This window comes from Scomber japonicus, chromosome 18, assembly GCF_027409825.1.
Source record: "Scomber japonicus isolate fScoJap1 chromosome 18, fScoJap1.pri, whole genome shotgun sequence".
NCBI classification, from domain to species: Eukaryota; Metazoa; Chordata; class Actinopteri; order Scombriformes; family Scombridae; genus Scomber; species Scomber japonicus.
The window spans coordinates 11,204,139-11,222,799 of record NC_070595.1 but is presented as its reverse complement, the minus strand read 5'-3'; the positions used below and the strand labels follow the sequence as shown (position 1 = coordinate 11,222,799).

General features: G+C 41.2%; 1 protein-coding gene across 1 annotated transcript in view; it reads right to left on the bottom strand.

The window, feature by feature from the left end:
• LOC128379095 (protein shisa-8) overlaps nucleotides 1-731 on the bottom strand; it is a 93,016-nt gene extending 92,285 nt beyond the window's left edge. Inside the window, exon 1 of the mRNA XM_053338718.1 lies at nucleotides 166-731. Coding sequence (XP_053194693.1) covers nucleotides 166-731 — 566 coding nt within the window. The remainder of the gene's footprint in view (nucleotides 1-165) is intronic.
• Nucleotides 732-18,661: the final 17,930 nt, after the last annotated feature.

The following is an 18,661-nucleotide window of genomic DNA, read 5'->3' as shown; positions in this document are numbered from 1 at the left end:
TCTACAAGATGTTTGAAAAGTCAAATGTAGAAAATGTGTATTGTGGACAATAAATGTAAATAAGTTGGAAAGTCATTAGGGTCTGATTTTGAATGAGATTCAGACACGTATTTATGTAAATGAGTTAATTGATTCTGACATCCACCCAGCTCTCTCAGTTCCTACCTGGAGTTGGTCATGTCAGTCTGTCCTCCTTGACTCTTCTCCAGCCCGAGCTTGGTGAAAATCCCCACCAACACCATGATGGCCACCACTCCACAGATAATATACACGATCATATGGGTCCGATCTCGGTCTGGTTCCTCTTGGACCTCTGTGACGGGTGCCGCTGGTCGTCCGGTGTTTGCCCAGACAGGTGTGTCATAGTTGGAACAGGAAGTCTGGTCCAAACTGTGGACTTTGAACTGACAGCAAAAGCGGTAGAAGCAGGAACCACAACAGAACAAGTAGATACCTGCATTACAGTTAAAGGGTGGATCCCATTGGCCCATGACATCATAGTAACCCCAGCAACGGCCACCATTGCTTGGAGATGTTTGGTCGTCCGCACCTGTTGTTGGTGTTGCCAATGTGGCTTCTGGTATTATAGAAGGCTCTGTTGTCTGGTTGCTGGTAGAGACTTGGGCCAAAGCTTGACCTGACTGCCGCATATTCAGTCCACCCAGAGATGTCAAACCCAGAAGAATGGCCAATGAGAAGCTCACCAAGAGTGGATGCATATTGGTGGCCATCTTGGATCCTGTACTCCAATGTCTTGTGATGGCTCAGTGCTGATGTGTAATTGTTATTGATAGGCCAAAATTAAAGCTCCTAGGTTTAAAAAAACAACAGAGAAATATATAAGTTAAATACCCTTCTCATCCAGAGAAATTATTGAGATATTAGTGAGAGAAGACAACAGTTTGGATACATCCAGGGAGTTTTCAGATGAGCTTGTATTCATGCCAGGAGGAAAAATAAAGAGCATTCAATTACCGTTGTGGGAGTTACTACTGCACACAGTTACAGTGAGCTAAATTGCCGTCAAGAGGCAGAGGAACAAGTGAGTGAAAGAAATCAATCTCCCATCTCAACATGCTCCTAACTGGAGTGAATGAGTCCCTTGTGAGCAGGCACTCACATGCACAGACACATCACAGTCCCTGGTAATTCACTGTACTGTATGTGTGTAGGTGTGTTTATCAAAGCAAATAAATATTCTCAAATATCAGGAAACGTCACCTTTTCACAATGCCATATGTCATCAGCAGACAGCAGAGGAGGTTTTAGACCAGTCCAAATCCAGTGGCTCGGAGGAAATCCAGTTTAAGAGGGCGTGTTCCTGCCTCTGGCATTTCCAGCAATATGCTCCCCCTGCTGAGTGGATGAATAATCCGTGAAAGTGAGAACTCTGGGTTCCTGATGGCACAAGCAGAAAAAGAAGATTCCTCTCAAACTCCCAGATAGTCATGGGCTTCCACATGAAAGGTTTTTTCCTCTCTTATTCCTGAGTTGAAAACAACTCTAAATGCTCAAAGCTGGAGTGAAATCAGTTTTTGATGTCCAGGAAAACTCTGAGTGCGTTGTTTTCCACTGGAGTTGTCTGTCTCCTCCACTTGCCCCTCGTAGCTTAACTTGCGTCTATCATCCTCCTACTCTCAATGTCACTGTTCAAAGGCAGCTTTTTTATTTTAGTGGTGGGCATCTTTTTGCTGCCACCTTGGTCCACTTTGAAGAACGTTACTCCTGCCTTGTACCTCCAGAATTTCAGTCTCTAATGAGTGATATCAGATATTCTTTCTCAAATTGTATTAAATATGTATTTCCAATTTCCAGCCAAAGAATAAACAGGTATTAACTATTCTTTAAAACATGAGTCCAGGCTCTCATCAAAAGCTGATATCCTATGATGATTACGGTCCAAAAGCGTTCCCCTTGCACCTGAGGCGTTTTTTTCGTCTTACAGACACACACACACACACACTTTCTCACGCACACATTCACAAACAGCTCAAATCCCCCTGGTGACAGTGCTCTGTCAGTGTAAGTCTGTAGCTTTTAAGCAACACACAAGGAGTCCAGTAGCTTTTAGTGTTCAGTGTGTGCAGGGCTCCTGTTGCTATTGCTCCACGCGCACGCTCCTCTGAAACCCCTCCTATCCCAAGGATCCCAGGATCTCTAACAGAGCCAGGACACCAGCTGGGTACTCTGTCTATCAGCCTGCTCTGTCCTGTCCTACAAGTGCTAAGGCGTATAGGGAGAGGAGGGAGAAGAGGGGGGAGGGCTAATGTTGTGATACTGAATCTCTGATCTTAACACCTTCGTGTTGCTGCAGCCAAGACACGAGAAAAAAAGATAAACGTGCCGGAATTACTTGTGGAGTGGAGTGTCCCACATAACGGATCGTTGGTGGTTTTCTTTTTCCTTCTTTAGTTTTCTTTTGACTCAGTTCTTGATTGTGTCTCTTTGTTTACCCCCTATCCTCTCTTTAATGCCTCTTTCTCTCTTTCCTACAACTTACCTCACCCTTTCTTTCCTCTCAGCCCGAGCTGGGCTGTGGGATTTTGTCGTAGCTGAGGAAATATCAGCGTGGGGTCAGAGAGCCTGTGGACTGCCCTCTGCACTTGCACAAGCTTCGCTGGAATAATATTCCCCAGCCCATTCGGACAACAGAGACAAGTGGAGATGCGTCAGCCAAGCGGTGTGGCACTGAGGGCAGATCAAAAAATATCCTGTTTTCAAAAGAAGCTCCCTTGGAAATCTAGGACTGCAGCAGAAGCTCTTTGTGGTTGTTATTGTTGTTGGTTCAACAACTCAGTTGCCAGGTTTTCAAATTTTCCCTTTGCAATGTTTTTTTTTGTCTTTTTACCCCCCACTGAGAAAAAAATGGATAAAAAAAATCTCTTAATATGCAACAGTTTTTAGGCAAATGTTGCTTCCAATTTTTCATGCAATGGATTCACTCTGCTGTCAATTCAGTCCTTGTCCGGCTGCAGCTTCTATGAAAACAGGCATAATTTGATATATATGTATAGGAATTTTATATATATATCATATGTATGTGTTTTCACTGGTGCTCTGCTTGTGGGATGCTCCAAACAGAAGTGGGAAGAGACAGGAAAACCAGAAGCAATAAAATGCTTTTTTTTAATTCCATCCTCCCCCTTTGTTGTTGCATCTTCATCAGTGTGTATTCCCTTATTTTCTTCTCCTCAGTCTGCTCAGTGCGTCTGTATCCCGTCCACTGGTGATGCTCGCGCTGCTGCCACCGCTGCTGTTCTCTGTCAGGACTGGATGATAATGTCTCACATACACACGCTCTCTCTCACTCACTCCTCCCTCTCCCGCTCACTCCTCCCTCTCTCCCTCACTCCTCCCCTTGTTCTCTCTCTCTTTCTCTCTCTCTCTCACACACACACACACACACTGATACCTTTTGTGGGCAAATGAGCACAGCTCTTGCTTGCTGACTCTCCCTTTCACTCTCTTTCATTGTGTGTCACTGACACTCTCATCTCTCAGTTTTGTCCCACATCTTTGTTTTCTTTTTGGCTCACTCCTTGTCCTGTTTCCCTAGTGCTTCCCCCCCATTCCTGTCTTTTTTTTAATCCATTCATCTCTCCTGTCTGTCTAACCTTTTCTGTTTGCTTTGGCTGCCTCTCATGCCCTTACCTTCTTTGTTCTATTCACCCACTAGTATTGAGCTTTTATCCCTGCTCCTCTCATCCTCCTCTTGATTGTCTCTTTTTCTTTTACCCCATGTGCTACTTTCCTTTCCCAAAATACGTCAGTCCAACAAATAAGAGCAGTGTTGCTGACTGAGCAGCAGTTTGTAATGTGCAGGCATGCTTGCATGTGCATGTGTGTGGCATGTTTTGTGTATGTATGTGTTGTGTGTGGCTCGGTGAGTGTTTGTGTCTGTGCGTAATAACTGCGCTAATACCTCTGCACATCCTCATCTTTGTGTGGCGCATGTCTGGAACATGTGTGGTGCTGCAGTCTATCAGGGCTGATTAAGGAAGAGAGAGAGCGAGAGATTGCAGAGATGGATGGAGGAGGAGAGGGAAGGAGGAAGCAAGAGTGAGATAAACAGAGTGAAAGAAAAAAAAAGCGGAGAGATTGAGGCAGGAAGAGAGAGGGGAGGGGAGGAGAGGACAGTGGAGCGGCTGCCAAAGAGAAAGCGAGAGAGGAAGGGGCTTGACAGAGAGGAGCAGGGGAGGGAAAAAGGAGAGGAATTATCGCAGGGAAGGGACGGGGATTAAGAAACATGGGGATAGCAACTGGAATAGGAACTGACAGAGGGATAGTGGGAGGATGTGGGGGAAAAATATAGATGGGAAGTGTGTGCAGACAGGTAGGAGAAAAGAAAGAAAAGCCATCTCGAGGTAAAGTGACATATCAGACACTGAGAGAGAGAGGGGAACATTATTCAGAGAAAAATGCTGGAAAGAGAAAGAGCCTCAAAAAATGAGGAAATATACTATGGATGTAGAGACAGGGGGGGAATAGAGAAGCAAAATGTTATGAATTTTGAATAATCCCAGATATAATGTTAAATGTGAACTAGATTTTAAAGAAGAGAAATAAGAAGAAGAAGAAGAAGAAGTGCCTCTGGGTCTAACCATGAACCGGGCAAACCTCATCAGAAAACACTGGGAAAAAAGCAGCAAAGGAAACGCTGCTTAATATTTTATTCTGTTTTTAAGTGGTTGACAATATATTCATCTTAAATATTTATTTTCAAACTTTTTTGCATAAAAGCTTTTCTTTAATTTCCCTGTCAAGCTCTTTTTCTTTCATGTTTCCATTTCTCAGCACAGACCTCGTCTCTTTTGTGCATTTCAGCCACGTAGCTTTTGTTGTTGTTGTTTTTCCTGCAAGTATCCCTGGATCATCTCCATTTTCTGCTTGTACTCTGTCCAACCCTTTCGGCCTAAATTCGCTTAAAATCTTCAGCAAAAATGCATTTGAAGTTATGTCGAGAATACACGCAAGCACACAAGGCGATGTACGCTCAACATCAGGCAGTCACATGAATATGCGTGCTCCCGTGACTTCACACTAAAGTATGTGATGTGCCACAAATCAACTAATCCCTTTTCCTCCCTGCAGACAATCTCCAGTCTGGCATTAAAGTAGCCTCGGCACACTTTCTCAAACGGAAAAGCGCATCATTCCTTCAGAGAGAGAAAAAAAAAAATCGAAAATTGTTGTGAATGAAGATTGGCCGACTATCACATAAATACACAGGACAATGTTTCTCAGTGCTCAGAGAGAGGCAGTGAGACATCAGAGCGAAAGGTGTTGGCTGAAAAGCATGATGGGAAGGAAGGAGAGATGAGATAGATGAAAGAAGTCCTGGGGGAGAGATGGAGGGCAGAGAATACACATTGAATGGGAGTTCTGTCTTAAATCATTTCTCTCTCTCTCTCTCTCTGCTTGGCTGTGGTCTAATAGAACACATGTTTCACAAGTATTATGTACGTGGATACATTGATACTGTATTTGGTGTATTTTTTATGAGAGGTCTTCCTTCCACATGTTGATGAAGCCACAAAACAATAAAATCATTTTTTCCATCTTCAGTGTCCTCTGCTCTTTTCTCCCTTTACTCTCTACTTACATCCACTCCTCCCCTCTCCCTGGCACTCCTCTCCTTTCTTATGTTCCATGCCCTTCTTTTCTCCTCCACTTTCTTCTCATCTTCCACCTCTCTTCCTCACTCTCTGTCCTCTCATTTCCTCTACTCCTCACCCTTCATTAAATTTGATAGAAAAGTTAAGGAGGGTAAACATGCTTCCTCAAAGCCAACCTCCGTTCCTTCTCCTCATCACCGTCACCTGCCACCTCTGCTGCTGCCGCTTCAATCCACATCCCCCTCTTTAACTTTGCGTCGTCCTTCCCTCTGTCTGTCTCCGTTTCCCATCCCACCTCATCTTCCCATCCTCTCATCAAACTGTCTTCAGCATCCCTTAAATTCCAGTGTATGTGCCACACCACGCCATACCTGTCACTCCCACTCTGTATTTGCTCATGGGAGCGCGGGCTTTTTCTCGCTCTGTGTCACTCCAGTTCGCTCGCTACAGTTGCTCATCATTCCTGTACTCTCTGACTGTCACTCACTATAGATTAGCTCCGGGTGGAGACGAGCAGAGAGTAAAAGGATGGAGTACGGGACGGCACCTCAGACAAGGCCATAAGAGGATAATGAGTGAGAAAGCTGAAAAGTAATGATTTAGGAGACAGTGGAAATATGAAAGAATGAAATAAATACCAAACAACCATCCATTTAGAGAGATGATAAACAGCAAACAAATCAAAGAGAAGACCACAGATAGAGTGATACATTTATATGGTGGAGTAAAAGAGTTTCACGACACCTGCAGGATTGATAGATGTTTGCAGTTGAAGGAGTGTTGTTATTTTTGGCTGAACCAGCCATGAACCAACACTGAGGGCCCTATTTTAATGATCTATAGTGCATGGTGTCAAGTTCGTGGCACAAGTGTCTTTGGGGCGTGTCCAAATCCACTTTTGCTATTTTAACGGTGGAAAAATGGTCACTGCGCGGTCTACAAGGGTCGCACTTAAGTCCCCTCATCAATCATAGGGGTGTTTTGGGCGTAACACGCCATCAGAGTGTCATCTCCCATTCCCTTTAATATCCAGGCGCGCTGATTGTTAGTTTGATGGCGGATATACCAGGATTGGTGACGTTAGACCAGTTTTTTTTTGGTCAGTAGCACAATCGCTTTCCTCTGCCTCAAAATAGCAACGCGCCACCAATGAGCCTGACCACACCTCATTTTGAGACCAACAAACCCATAGGCTCACAGACTGGTGCAAGTGCATTTGCTATTCAGACAACGTGGGCGCAGGGCTAGAAAATGACAACTGTGCCGGGGGAAACTAACAAAGACACATGCGCCACACCCGCCATCCGCTGTTCGCCGACCGCAAGATGGGGCCCTGTATGTCTGTCCATCACTGGCTCACTGAGTTATGAAGTTGGGTCAGCCAGCCCAATATTGGATTTTCCCCACTGGCAATTGCTCTTCCAAAATGAATTGGTGCAATAGTGTCTTTAACATCCTTGGGGCATTTACATTAGAGCCGTGAGCACAGTGTAGTCCCAAATTAAGTTTTAAAAATTCACATTTACCGACTGAAGCGCCTCACACAAAGGCTCCAACACTGACAGGAGCAACAACCGGTGGGTGCAAAGAGACGCAAAGGACCCATTTCACCAGCATGCAGGTTGGCTAGCAGCTAGTTAGCATGGCTAACATCATAAGCATAGCTATGCCGTGCTGTATGTAGCTGATATACTGTATAAATAATGTGTAGCTGCAGTGTTTCCAGCTTGGTGACAGGTGTGTTTACGGTGTTTGAAAGACTTCCTGGTGTGGACATGAAGTCACACAGCTGACGGACTGCTTGTCTAGCATGCTAACCCTACATAAACACATGGATGTGAACATATGTTTTGTAGAGGCATTTGTAGATTGAAACAGATGAAAGAGCAAAAGGAGTTAACATACTGTATAATTAGCATAGTTGTATTGTTCTTGCAATTGCATTTATAACCTTTTTTTTACTCAAACATTGCTAAACCATGTCATGTAAAGCAACAAACATAACTGGGACCACTACAGAAAATTACCGATGCACATTTAAAATGCAGGAATTTACATTATAGACACTACCACTGACTATTTCTCTAACAAACTGCCCACAATTTAGCACAGTGACCATGCACAGTCCAGTCCATATACTAGGTTTAGTCTTGTTTTTAATTCACTGCCCTGTTCAGCAGCGTCCTGAGCCAGTGCCCTCCCACAACCTCGTCCTTGACTGCAGAGGCCAGACATCGTATACCTGCCATTGATTGGGACACACACACGCACATACGCACACACACACACACACACAAACACATTAATGCCTTCACACACACTTGAGCACTGCCGCATATGACTGCAGGGACACACAAACACAAGCACAGATATCTTGTTTAACAGGATGGATTTGAATGTTTATGCCTTTTGTTGTAATTAAGAGTGTCTTTCCTGTATGTGTGTGTCCCTGAGTGTGTTTGCTAGGACAAATGATCACTTCATTTCTAGTACCTCTTCCTTCTATTACCCTCAACAATGGCAGTGGTGTGGTGTTTTGTATTTTGCTGCAAAGACCACTGTATTAAAATTCCTAGTTATTGTGGTATTTTAGGAAACACTGCTTTCTTGAAGCTAATCGTTTTGTCATTGTCAATCAACCGGCAGACAATAACCTGTCCAACCTGTTAATAAATAAGCTTTAGAGGTGCTGTTAGAGGGATTTGAAGCTTTTGGACTGACCCAGGCTTGCTGTTTCCAGTTTTTATACAAAGTTAACCTAACTGGCCAGAGGTGTAGCTTCATACTTACCGACATTTGTGGTATTGATCTTCACAACTAACGCTCGACGAGAAAGCAAGTAAGTGTCTCCCAAAATGTCACCCTATTGCTGCTCCCTCCCTATACATGCTGAAAGAGGGTAAACGCTAACAATGTCTAGTGGAGTGCAATTCCAGCCAGTACAAGTGGAGGTTTGTGTCTCATATTATCTCAAAGGTTAAAGATAAAAATAAAAAGTTCTTGAAAAGTATCGCAGTATCAGTGGAGGTTTAGAAATGTTCCCCAGCTCTCATCATTTCAGCACTCTTTAAATAATTTGCGGATGAATCCCCCCCCCCCCACGAGGGCCAGCTGGGTCCAATTCCCGGCTCTGGCACTTTTTGTATTGTGATCCTTCTTTGTCTGTAACCCTCTCAGCTTTCCCCTCTTCTTCAATCAAAAGAAAGTACACACAGAGCTCACCCTGTCTGTTCCACATGTCAGATGGAAAAAAAAAGAAAAGTTGTGTTGTGAAAGAAGAGCCTTGCTCTAACCTCGCTGTAAGACAATGTGGGTCAGCTTGATATAAAAAGAAAAAGAAATCTATTGGTTGTCTTGAATTTCCTGTTGTACATTTTTTTTCAGTTTATTATTGGATTGCACAGCTTGCACAACTGGAATTATGTTCTGTGGATCTTACAGTATGTAGTACATGAAACAGTTTTATAACTTTGACATGCAAAGTTTGAGGATTTATTTATAATATATCAACTTATTTAGCTTGTCTCACTAGTGTTCTTTTACCTTCTTCGTATTTACAAATGACACTTCTCTTTTCCCCTTGTTTCTCTGTATTTTAAAACCCCAATAAAGTCCTGTCCATGGGCAGGTCAATGACTACTACTAATGTATTTAAGTATTGATGATCCTATTCAGCTATTTGTATACCAGCCTATCCATTCTTGTTAGTCAGCTATCCAAAAACCCATTTGGCTTAATGATAGCAAACAAAAGACTCGGTTTACACGAGAGATACACAATTTCAACCTAACTCATCAGCCATTGAGCCAAACAAACTCGATGACACTGCAATCATCTACTCTATTTGCCACTCTTGCCAACTCGTGATCTGAAACTGCTTGTCAGCTAGAAAGGTATACAGTTTGACCTGCAAATTGCCCTGATAGTCTGCCAGCCAGAATATAATCATATATTTGCCAAGCTGCTGGTAGCTCCTCAGCTTCACATTTATCTGGCTTGGAGATTTTCTTCCAAGAACACAACATGATTGGATTTTCTGGACATCTGTTGCAAGCATAGACAAATGCATGCCAAGACAAGGAAGTGCCCAAAGAACATGGAGGAGCTATGTGGATGATGGTTGGAATCAAGTACCAGTAATATGAAGTAATCAGGACATAACTTTTGGTGGTGACTTTTATTTTTGTCCTAAACATGGCACTTGTATGGATCTAAATTTGTCAAAATAAAAATCAGCTGATCTTATTACTATTTCAGTGGTCAGAGAGAATCTACAGAGGGACTATAGATAGCATAAAATGGCAAGGGCTCCATTCCAACCCTGTACAGGATAAGTGGATATTGATAATGGATGGATAGATTTAAGTGATAGAGTCAGTGAAGAACTACCAATCAACTAACCAGAGCATCAAACACCCAAAGAGCCACCAGGCTAGCCAACCGGCCTTGCAGTCAGCCAGTATTTTGTCAATAGAGGATAATCCAGCTGTGTCTCCATGGGGGGTCTGTGTCATTATTAGCTGTCTGTCTCTGTTTCATACTAATACTGTCTGAGTCCCCTGCAAAGCCATCCAGCGTGCATTTCTGTGTGTGTGTACGTGTGTCAGTGGTGACGGACGCTGTAACTCAATCAGCCAGTCAGAGATGAGATCTGTCCTCACTTGTGTCTCAAAAAGAGGGACGGCGTGAAGATAGATGTAGAAAGAGAGCGTGCAAGTGAGATGAAGATAGACAGGAAGGGTACGCGAAGGTGAACAAACGATAGTGGAAATGGTGTGTGTGACATGAGGAGAAGGAGATGGGAATAATGATGAATACGAAAAGAAAGTGAGAGTTGGATAGATTTGCATTAAGGGGACCTTGTTAATGGAGAAACATGCTCTCCTTTGCTCCCTCTCTACTAAATTTTTGTGACGCAAAGCGGATTTGTAAAATCCAGAAGAAATATATTGCAGCTCAGTGATCAGTGCATGCACACACACAAATTGGGGTGTAAAGCCTTTAAATTTGCATGTTTGATACAGCACAAGGTCTATAATTCACACATGTATTAGCACATGTATTCCATAATTAATCAGTTTAGATGATTTGTGCAGACACTGGTATAAATATATGTCTGTGCTCGCGTATATGTGTGTGCGTAGTTGGAATCAGTGGATTTGGGTGGATTAGCCTAGTTTAGGGCCGATGTTTTCATCACCATAGCTCTTAAACTTATGGATGACTCATATTTGGTCCATAACTGCTGATGACATCACTATACGTCTTGCAGTGCTTCTGCCCCGGAGCTGTTTATCCAACTCTATATTTATCATCTTATCACTTACAGAAACACATTCCAAGTAGTGCAGTCGATTACCTACATGCCATGAAGAGCCCAGGAGCACCTTTAAGATTTCGTGAAGGGTTATAAACGGGGGGGAAAATCCCACATATTATAGCGTGTAAATACATGTGACATGTATTGGAAAGCAAGTTGCCTCTAGGAGGATATTTTTCCTGATCTAATCTAAAATGTTCACGCTGAGATGGTGGTATCAAAGTCAGGGCTTCCTCTTTAATTTGATCCTTTAAACTTCTTCAAAGGGAAAGTCAAGTCAAGGAGGCTTATAGCAGCGCCTGAATTACTGAATCGTCCTCTTTTTTTTTTCTTGAGAGGAGTAAAATTGTGAAATATTCAAAGTTATCCAAAATAATTCATTGTATCCATTCAAATATTCATTCAAAAATGTCCACCATGTATAATTTAGTTAGACAGTCCTGATTTAGTCACCATATGTCTGGAATTAGCCATTTTGCGCAACGGTAGGATCAGATGCTTTGTATGCTTATGATGCAGTAGTGGTTACATCAAACATCAACTACAGAGCAGTGGAAACTGAGGCACGTCTCTTTCGTATTATTCTGAAATGATAAATACCCCTCCTACGATCAGTCTCCAAGGAAGTGCAGTGATAGCAAAACTATAACTCTCCCAGTCTAACAAATTCAGCCGAGAGATTTCTTTTTTTAATTGGCTTTAAAGGAGCACTTACCCAGTATACTCCCAAAGATAACAGTCCATGGTGACGGCACATTGTGTGCATCAGGGATTTATTGGAAGTGATTTCGTGGTCCCAGTAAATCCCTGATATTGACAAAAAAAAAAATTTTCTCTGTCCTTCATTCCCACAGACACTAAGCTTTGAAAAGAGTCTTTTTAAAACCACCTTGGGTCTAACTGACTAAAACTCATACATGTTGTAGTCTCTTATTCTCTTTTTATTTTCATGTTCCAAACTCATTGGTATTCAGAGCTCACTTAAGCTATGGGAACAACGACAGAAATGTCTTCTCCGCCATCATCAAAGCCCACTGCAGTGACCTCATTATCCTTTTTCAAATTTCAAAGCTCCACTGAAATTGGTTCAATGCAAGATCTATCGCTGCCAATCACAAACAATCTAAATCAAAATGAGATTGTCCTGTGTAGCTAGTGAGAGTATCCGTACTCCCGCTGATAGAGGAAAATAGCAGTTCAATTTACACTGAATGCAACAACATCCATCTGAAGTGTTACTGAGAGTCCATTACATCTTTAAGCAAATTATTAAGCAACTAAAATGATTCTATCACACTTCAAACACAACCTCTTTACCTGAAATTATATTTTTTGAAGTGATGAATTACAAGACTAACTATATGGGAGCTGATGCATTTCTTAATGTATCGCTCACTTAACCTTCATTTAGCAGCTATAATTGACCTTCTCTACAATACGCCACATTTCAGCTTGACCCACTGTGGTTGTTAACTAGAGGTGTAATGGCACACAAAATCCATTGTTCGGTAAGTACCTTGTTTGTGGGGTCACAGTTCAGTACGATTTTGGTACAGCATAAAAAAAGAAAAGTAAAAAATAACATCTTGGTCTTTAATTTTGAAAAATACAAATATTTCATTGTCACCCTGGAAGAGGCCATTCTCAGAATAAAAATGTTTCATCATAGGATAACAACTTTGTATTGATTTGCAGTGACCAGACAAGTGCACCCAAACCATGCCAGATAAATGCCCCCCCACAGCATAACAGATCCATCAGATCCTCTTACTGGAGGGGCCAAGCATTCAGACCAGTACTGTTTTATCCTTTCATTTGTCACCTGAGGCTCCACTGCACTATGCCAATGTTGGAGAAAGGTCTGTAAAAAAATATGGATGTAGTCACTGTGATGTTACCCACTGGTCTATGGACTGCTGTTTTGAAGGTAAGCAATTTGACCTTTGCAATCGTTCATTTGGTCGTTGCCATCGTTGATTTCTGGAGCCAGAATTTGCCATATTTGGACAAAAACGTGCACACTTCCTCCATATGTGCAAGCATGGCCTGCTGCAATGTAAACTTTTGCACAGAGTCCATCTCACTAATGCTAGGCTGGCCAAAATCTACCCCGACAGAACAGATGAATGGACTAGATGTAAAAGCTCCCCTGCTGATTACGTTCATATGTTTCTGACAACTATCAGAATACTGGTCTGCAATATTCAAAACAATTAGTGACGTTATAGGCCGAACCATAAACCCTGAAATTTGTGGTCCTCTTCAGCATCTCTCCCACACATGGCCTGTCTAAATCCTCACAGCACATTATTGCATTTTCTTCCTTACTTGCTCGCAGGCTCATCCTCTTTAAATTGACTCATGCCTCCCCTCCTACTCACAATAAATGGATCCATGAAATGCTGCAATGTATCACCCTGGAGAAGATAAGGTACATTCTATGAGACGTGGCAACCTTTTGTAAACCACATGGGCTCCACTAACGGGGTCAGCTCTACTGTATGTTCCCACAGCCCTATGTTCCCACGTTTCTAAGAAATTCATTAAATTTAGGCCCTATGTTCCCATGGCCCTATGTTCCCACGTTTCTAAGAAATTCATTAAATTTAGGCCCTATGTTCCCACACCTTCCCACAGCCCTATGTTCCCACGTTTCTAAGAAATTCATTACATTTAGGCCCTATGTTCCCACACCTTCCCACAGCCCTATGTTCCCACGTTTCTAAGAAATTCATTAAATTTAGGCCCTATGTTCCCACACCTTCCCACAGCCCTATGTTCCCACGTTTCTAAGAAATTCATTAAATTTAGGCCCTATGTTCCCACACCTTCCCACAGCCCTATGTTCCCACGTTTCTAAGAAATTCATTACATTTAGGCCCTATGTTCCCACACCTTCCCACAGCCCTATGTTCCCACGTTTCTAAGAAATTCATTAAATTTAGGCCCTATGTTCCCACACCTTCCCACAGCCCTATGTTCCCACGTTTCTTAGAAATTAATTAAATTTAGGTCCTATGTTCCCATGCCTTCCCACAGGCCTATGTTCCCACGTTTCTAAGAAATTAATTAAATTTAGGCCCTATGTTCCCACAGCCCGATGTTCCCACGTTTCTAAGAAATTAATTAAATTTAGGTCCTATGTTCCCATGCCTTCCCACAGGCCTATGTTCCCACGTTTCTAAGAAATTAATTAAATTTAGGCCCTATGTTCCCACAGCCCGATGTTCCCACGTTTCTAAGAAATTAATTAAATTTAGGTCCTGTGTTCCCATGCCTTCCCACAGGCCTATGTTCCCACGTTTCTAAGAAATTAATTAAATTTAGGCCCTATGTTCCCACAGCCCGATGTTCCCACGTTTCTAAGAAATTAATTAAATTTAGGCCCTATGTTCCCACAGCTCTATGTTCCCATAGAACAGGCAGATAGTGGAGAGGAGAATGCCGTCTGAAATAGGTGGCCAGTTGCACTAATTTCAGTTAGATGAACAGATTGATGCCACTTTAATGTCTGTGCAGTAGAAATGCTGCTGGAGCTAGCAGCTGGTTAGCTTAGCAAAAATAATGGAAACAGGGGGAAACAGCCAGCTGACTCTGTCCAAAGCTAACAAACAAGCACTTAATGGAACTCTCTAATTAACATGATTTAGTTTGTTTAATCTGCACAAACACTAATGTGTTGTTGTTGTTCTACAGTAAGCCATTTCCCCTATGCCCTCTTTGGCTGAAGTGAGCTTCTGGGCCATATTAATGTGGCCTATATAATCAGAGTATTACAATTAAATCATTTGATTTAATTTAATTGTTTTAATTGAATTTAATCCATTTAAATTATTTTAATGTATGATTGTATGTATTTTAATCAGTGTATTCAATTTGATTGTATTATTCAACAGTAACATCTCTTCACCGGGTAAACTTTTTTAGAATATTTTTTCTGACTACTATTAAGGCTTCCCTAAAGGATTTTTATCGTCTTTTGAAAGCAGAGACAGTGAAAAAATAATACTCTACAGGCCACATCTGTCACTTATCTTTCCTAAAGCACACATTTTTATAGGCAGGCTTTCTTTCCTATAACGTTTCCCTGTGGATTCCAGCACATCTCAAAGAGAGCAAACACTGAAATGTAATTCCTATCAGGCCAGTCATTACAAATTCATTGCATTCAAGATGACGTGGGGAGAAGGGTGTCTGAGTGTTTGACCAGACTGTGATGGTTCATCTGGGAATCCACCATGGATGTTAAAAGAAAAAGTGTCAAATCTGCTGATAAAGTGATGTAATGTCATTGTTTCACTTTTTTCCAGAATGTACTGCATAGTATAACTGCCTATCAGTGATGGAACAAGTACTCAGATTATTGGCTTCATTTCTGAAACCAGAACCACTGTTTTGATCTAAAGGTAACAGTACAGTAGATACTTGTATTTTATGGCAGTATTGCATATTATATGGAACATCATAATCTGCAAAGTAATTAGTGAATGTATCTGTCAAAGTAGTGGTACCTTATTTTCCTCTGAAATATAGTAGTATATTATAAATTAGCAGTGTGGCAAGTTCTAATGCCTCATTTGTAAGTACAATGCTTAACTAAATGCTCGTAATTACATGCATCTTCAAATAAAGTGAATCGCTCTTCTAGCACCAAGATGTAAATCAAAATACACTGAAATACAATTAAAACAATTCAACAAATAAAATCCTTTACAATAAAATGAGTAAAAATATATCAAATACATTTGTTTAAAGAAAAGATGTTAATTCATTTTACTTGATGAGATGTATTCTGTACAACAGTCACACACACACACACACACACACACACACATCCATGTATGATATTTCTATTATAAAGAATGTGATGATGTTTTGTGTATGTATGGTATGTGTCTGCATTTACTACCACTCATGCAAGAAATTGAATAGCTACTGTCTGTAGTAAACTCATTAACACACAAGCTTACACTCTTATTGCATCCAGTTAAGCCCTTGACCCATATCATCATTAATGACCCTTACAAGGTCATTGTAATGTCTGTAATGACACTTGACACACACAGACTGAAACACATGCTCTCTCTCTCTCTCTCTCTCTGAGGGGGAGGTTTTAAGTTTAACACCGCCACCATAAAGGTTTATCTCAGCTCTAATCAATACTGTATGACGTTCATTATCTTTGTCTTTAGTAATATAATCACACCATAGCCCGAGAGAAGTGTAGCACAATCCTTTATCATTATCATCACCATCATCATAATTGTTATTGATGTAAGTGGATGGATATTTAAAGTACAGGAAAGTACTATATTCATCCTCTGGGAGATATTTCTTTTTTTGTGAGAACTATAATACTGTTCCTACTGAATGGATGAACAACCTGTATCACTGTTGTGTTCTATGTGTAATCTTTGCATTACAGAGAGATTCTACATGAGTACGCACAGGCACACAAAATTATTGGTCTAATTTATTTTACATTTAAGGTTTGTAGCAAATTGGATCCATTCATTTTGTGAGTCTATTTATTGTAGAAGACCAACCATGCTATTTCTATTTATAGTTTGCATTCAGTTAAGCTTCCTTTTCAGTTTAATATACTTAAAATATCACAGGTAAAGACTGTTGTTGGTTCAAATACTTTCTATAATGTATGGTAGATTAATCAATAATATTACACTATCACTTTTTTCCCATTATTATGCTGATAGCAGGAAGCCACTCTCCTTCCTCCTCTCTTCTCTGCTTTCTCTCTGATTGCCACATATTCGCTAATTTATGTGATTCATTCTTGAAGTCTGGCAACCAATCACAATGACAAATGACAACATGTTATTCAAGTATAACTGTCAAATAAATTGTAGTACAAGTATAAATTAGCATAACATCGAAAAAAGTACAAGGGCCAAACCAAGGTACCTCAGTTTGTGTACTTGATGTGTCCAGCAGTGTCTTTGTGTTTCCAGAAGTAAGTAGAATTATTGCCAAAAAAAGTAGAATTTCTCCTTTAATGTAATCTTTAATGTAATCTTTACTGCCCTAGTACTAGTTGAATATTCACTTTTGTCATATTGACAGTAGCGCACATCAGGGCAGCAATCTGTCTGACTGTTATATATAGATACTTTGCACAGTGTGTCTACAGTAGTGTTTCCCAACCCGTCTTTCTTGTGACCCTTTAAATAAAACAAAGCCTAATTGGGCCAGTTGCTATGTTTCCACCAAAAGAGAGATTCCCCACTCTAAACTTCTTTGATGTAATTGGTCGAGGTCGACTATTTCACTGAAATACAAGCATTATACAGAAAAGTTCAAAAAGATAAATGCAGATGAATGTTATAGTTAATCATCTCACAACCCCTTAGGTTTATCTTGTGACCCTTTTCGGGGTCTCAACCCTAAAAACCTATGTTGGGAACCACTGGTCTAGAGTATATGAATCTTTTGACCTGAGATGACAGTAAATCTAAGGGAGAGACCCTCACCCAGCCGTTAACCCAGAGTTAAGATAACCGCAGGCTACTATGTGGAAAAGCTCTATGCCTGCTCATTATATATCAATAAGTAGACACAACTGTAGACATAATGAGGTAGATTCAATTATTATAATTGATAGTAACTCCTAATTGAATATAATGAAAGCCATGTTGTACAGCACGATTTATTCCAAACTCAATTCTGTAGAAAATTCACATCTTTGAAAAGCTTCAATTCATTTGAGTTCATATGAGATTGAGCTGTCGTGTACTGTCATGCACATTCCTTCCTGAATAGATGTGGGGGATATATAGCCTTGGTCAAATTGACATGCAATACATTTCAATGACAGGGCTATTGTGCTGAGGTCATGAGTGCAGCCTGTGCACACGGGGAGCTAAACTCATACTAAGCTCATCCAAGCGAGGCCAGAATCACACAGCATCCCCATACATCAGTCAACCTATGGACCAATATAAAAAATCAGCAACTGTGCATCGAGGTCCACGTGAATCTCGGTGGATCTTCCTTCCTTCCTTTCGTTCTCCCTCTTGCCTGTAAAACCTCGCAGTTCAACCAAAGTTCAGTTTTTCTGATGTATTTCAAAGCAAAGATATCTACTGATGATGCCTGACAAAATAATTACAGGCATGAGAGTAAAGCACATTATGGGTTGCCATGAAAGTCCTGAGTCATCTGGAGACATTTTCCTCAGAAACAGCTGTGTTTTTTTGGTGGGTGGGGGCGTGGGGGTAGAGATAAGTAGTATTTTCATCAATAAGAAGAAAAGATATCAAGGATGGGCAATTGTATAAACCCATAATTGAGGGAACCATTTGCCACGTACTCTTACTGTTGATTGTCTGTGTGGGAGACATCAGGTTGAATCCTATCAGCTGCGTGTGGTGTTGGGATTTAGAGAGTGATTATATTTGACATCCTGCTAACAATCCCCCTGTTGGTGAAACCATTTAAAGGTACAAACAGCAAGATGTTTCACTTTTAGCTTGGGGCATATACCACAATAATAGCATCAGCTGTCAGCCGTGAAGACACTGTGGGGAAAGCAAGCATTCAGATTGTTGTATGAGCTGCCGGATCGAGGGATGGCTAAAGCACAAAAGATGTAAAAAACTGTAAAGAAGAGCGCAGCTAAGGGACGGAGAAGACTGGGTGAAAAGAAGGTGCCTTTCAGTTTAATTAGTGGCGGCAAATTAATTAGCAGCAGGATGTGAATTAATTAGTG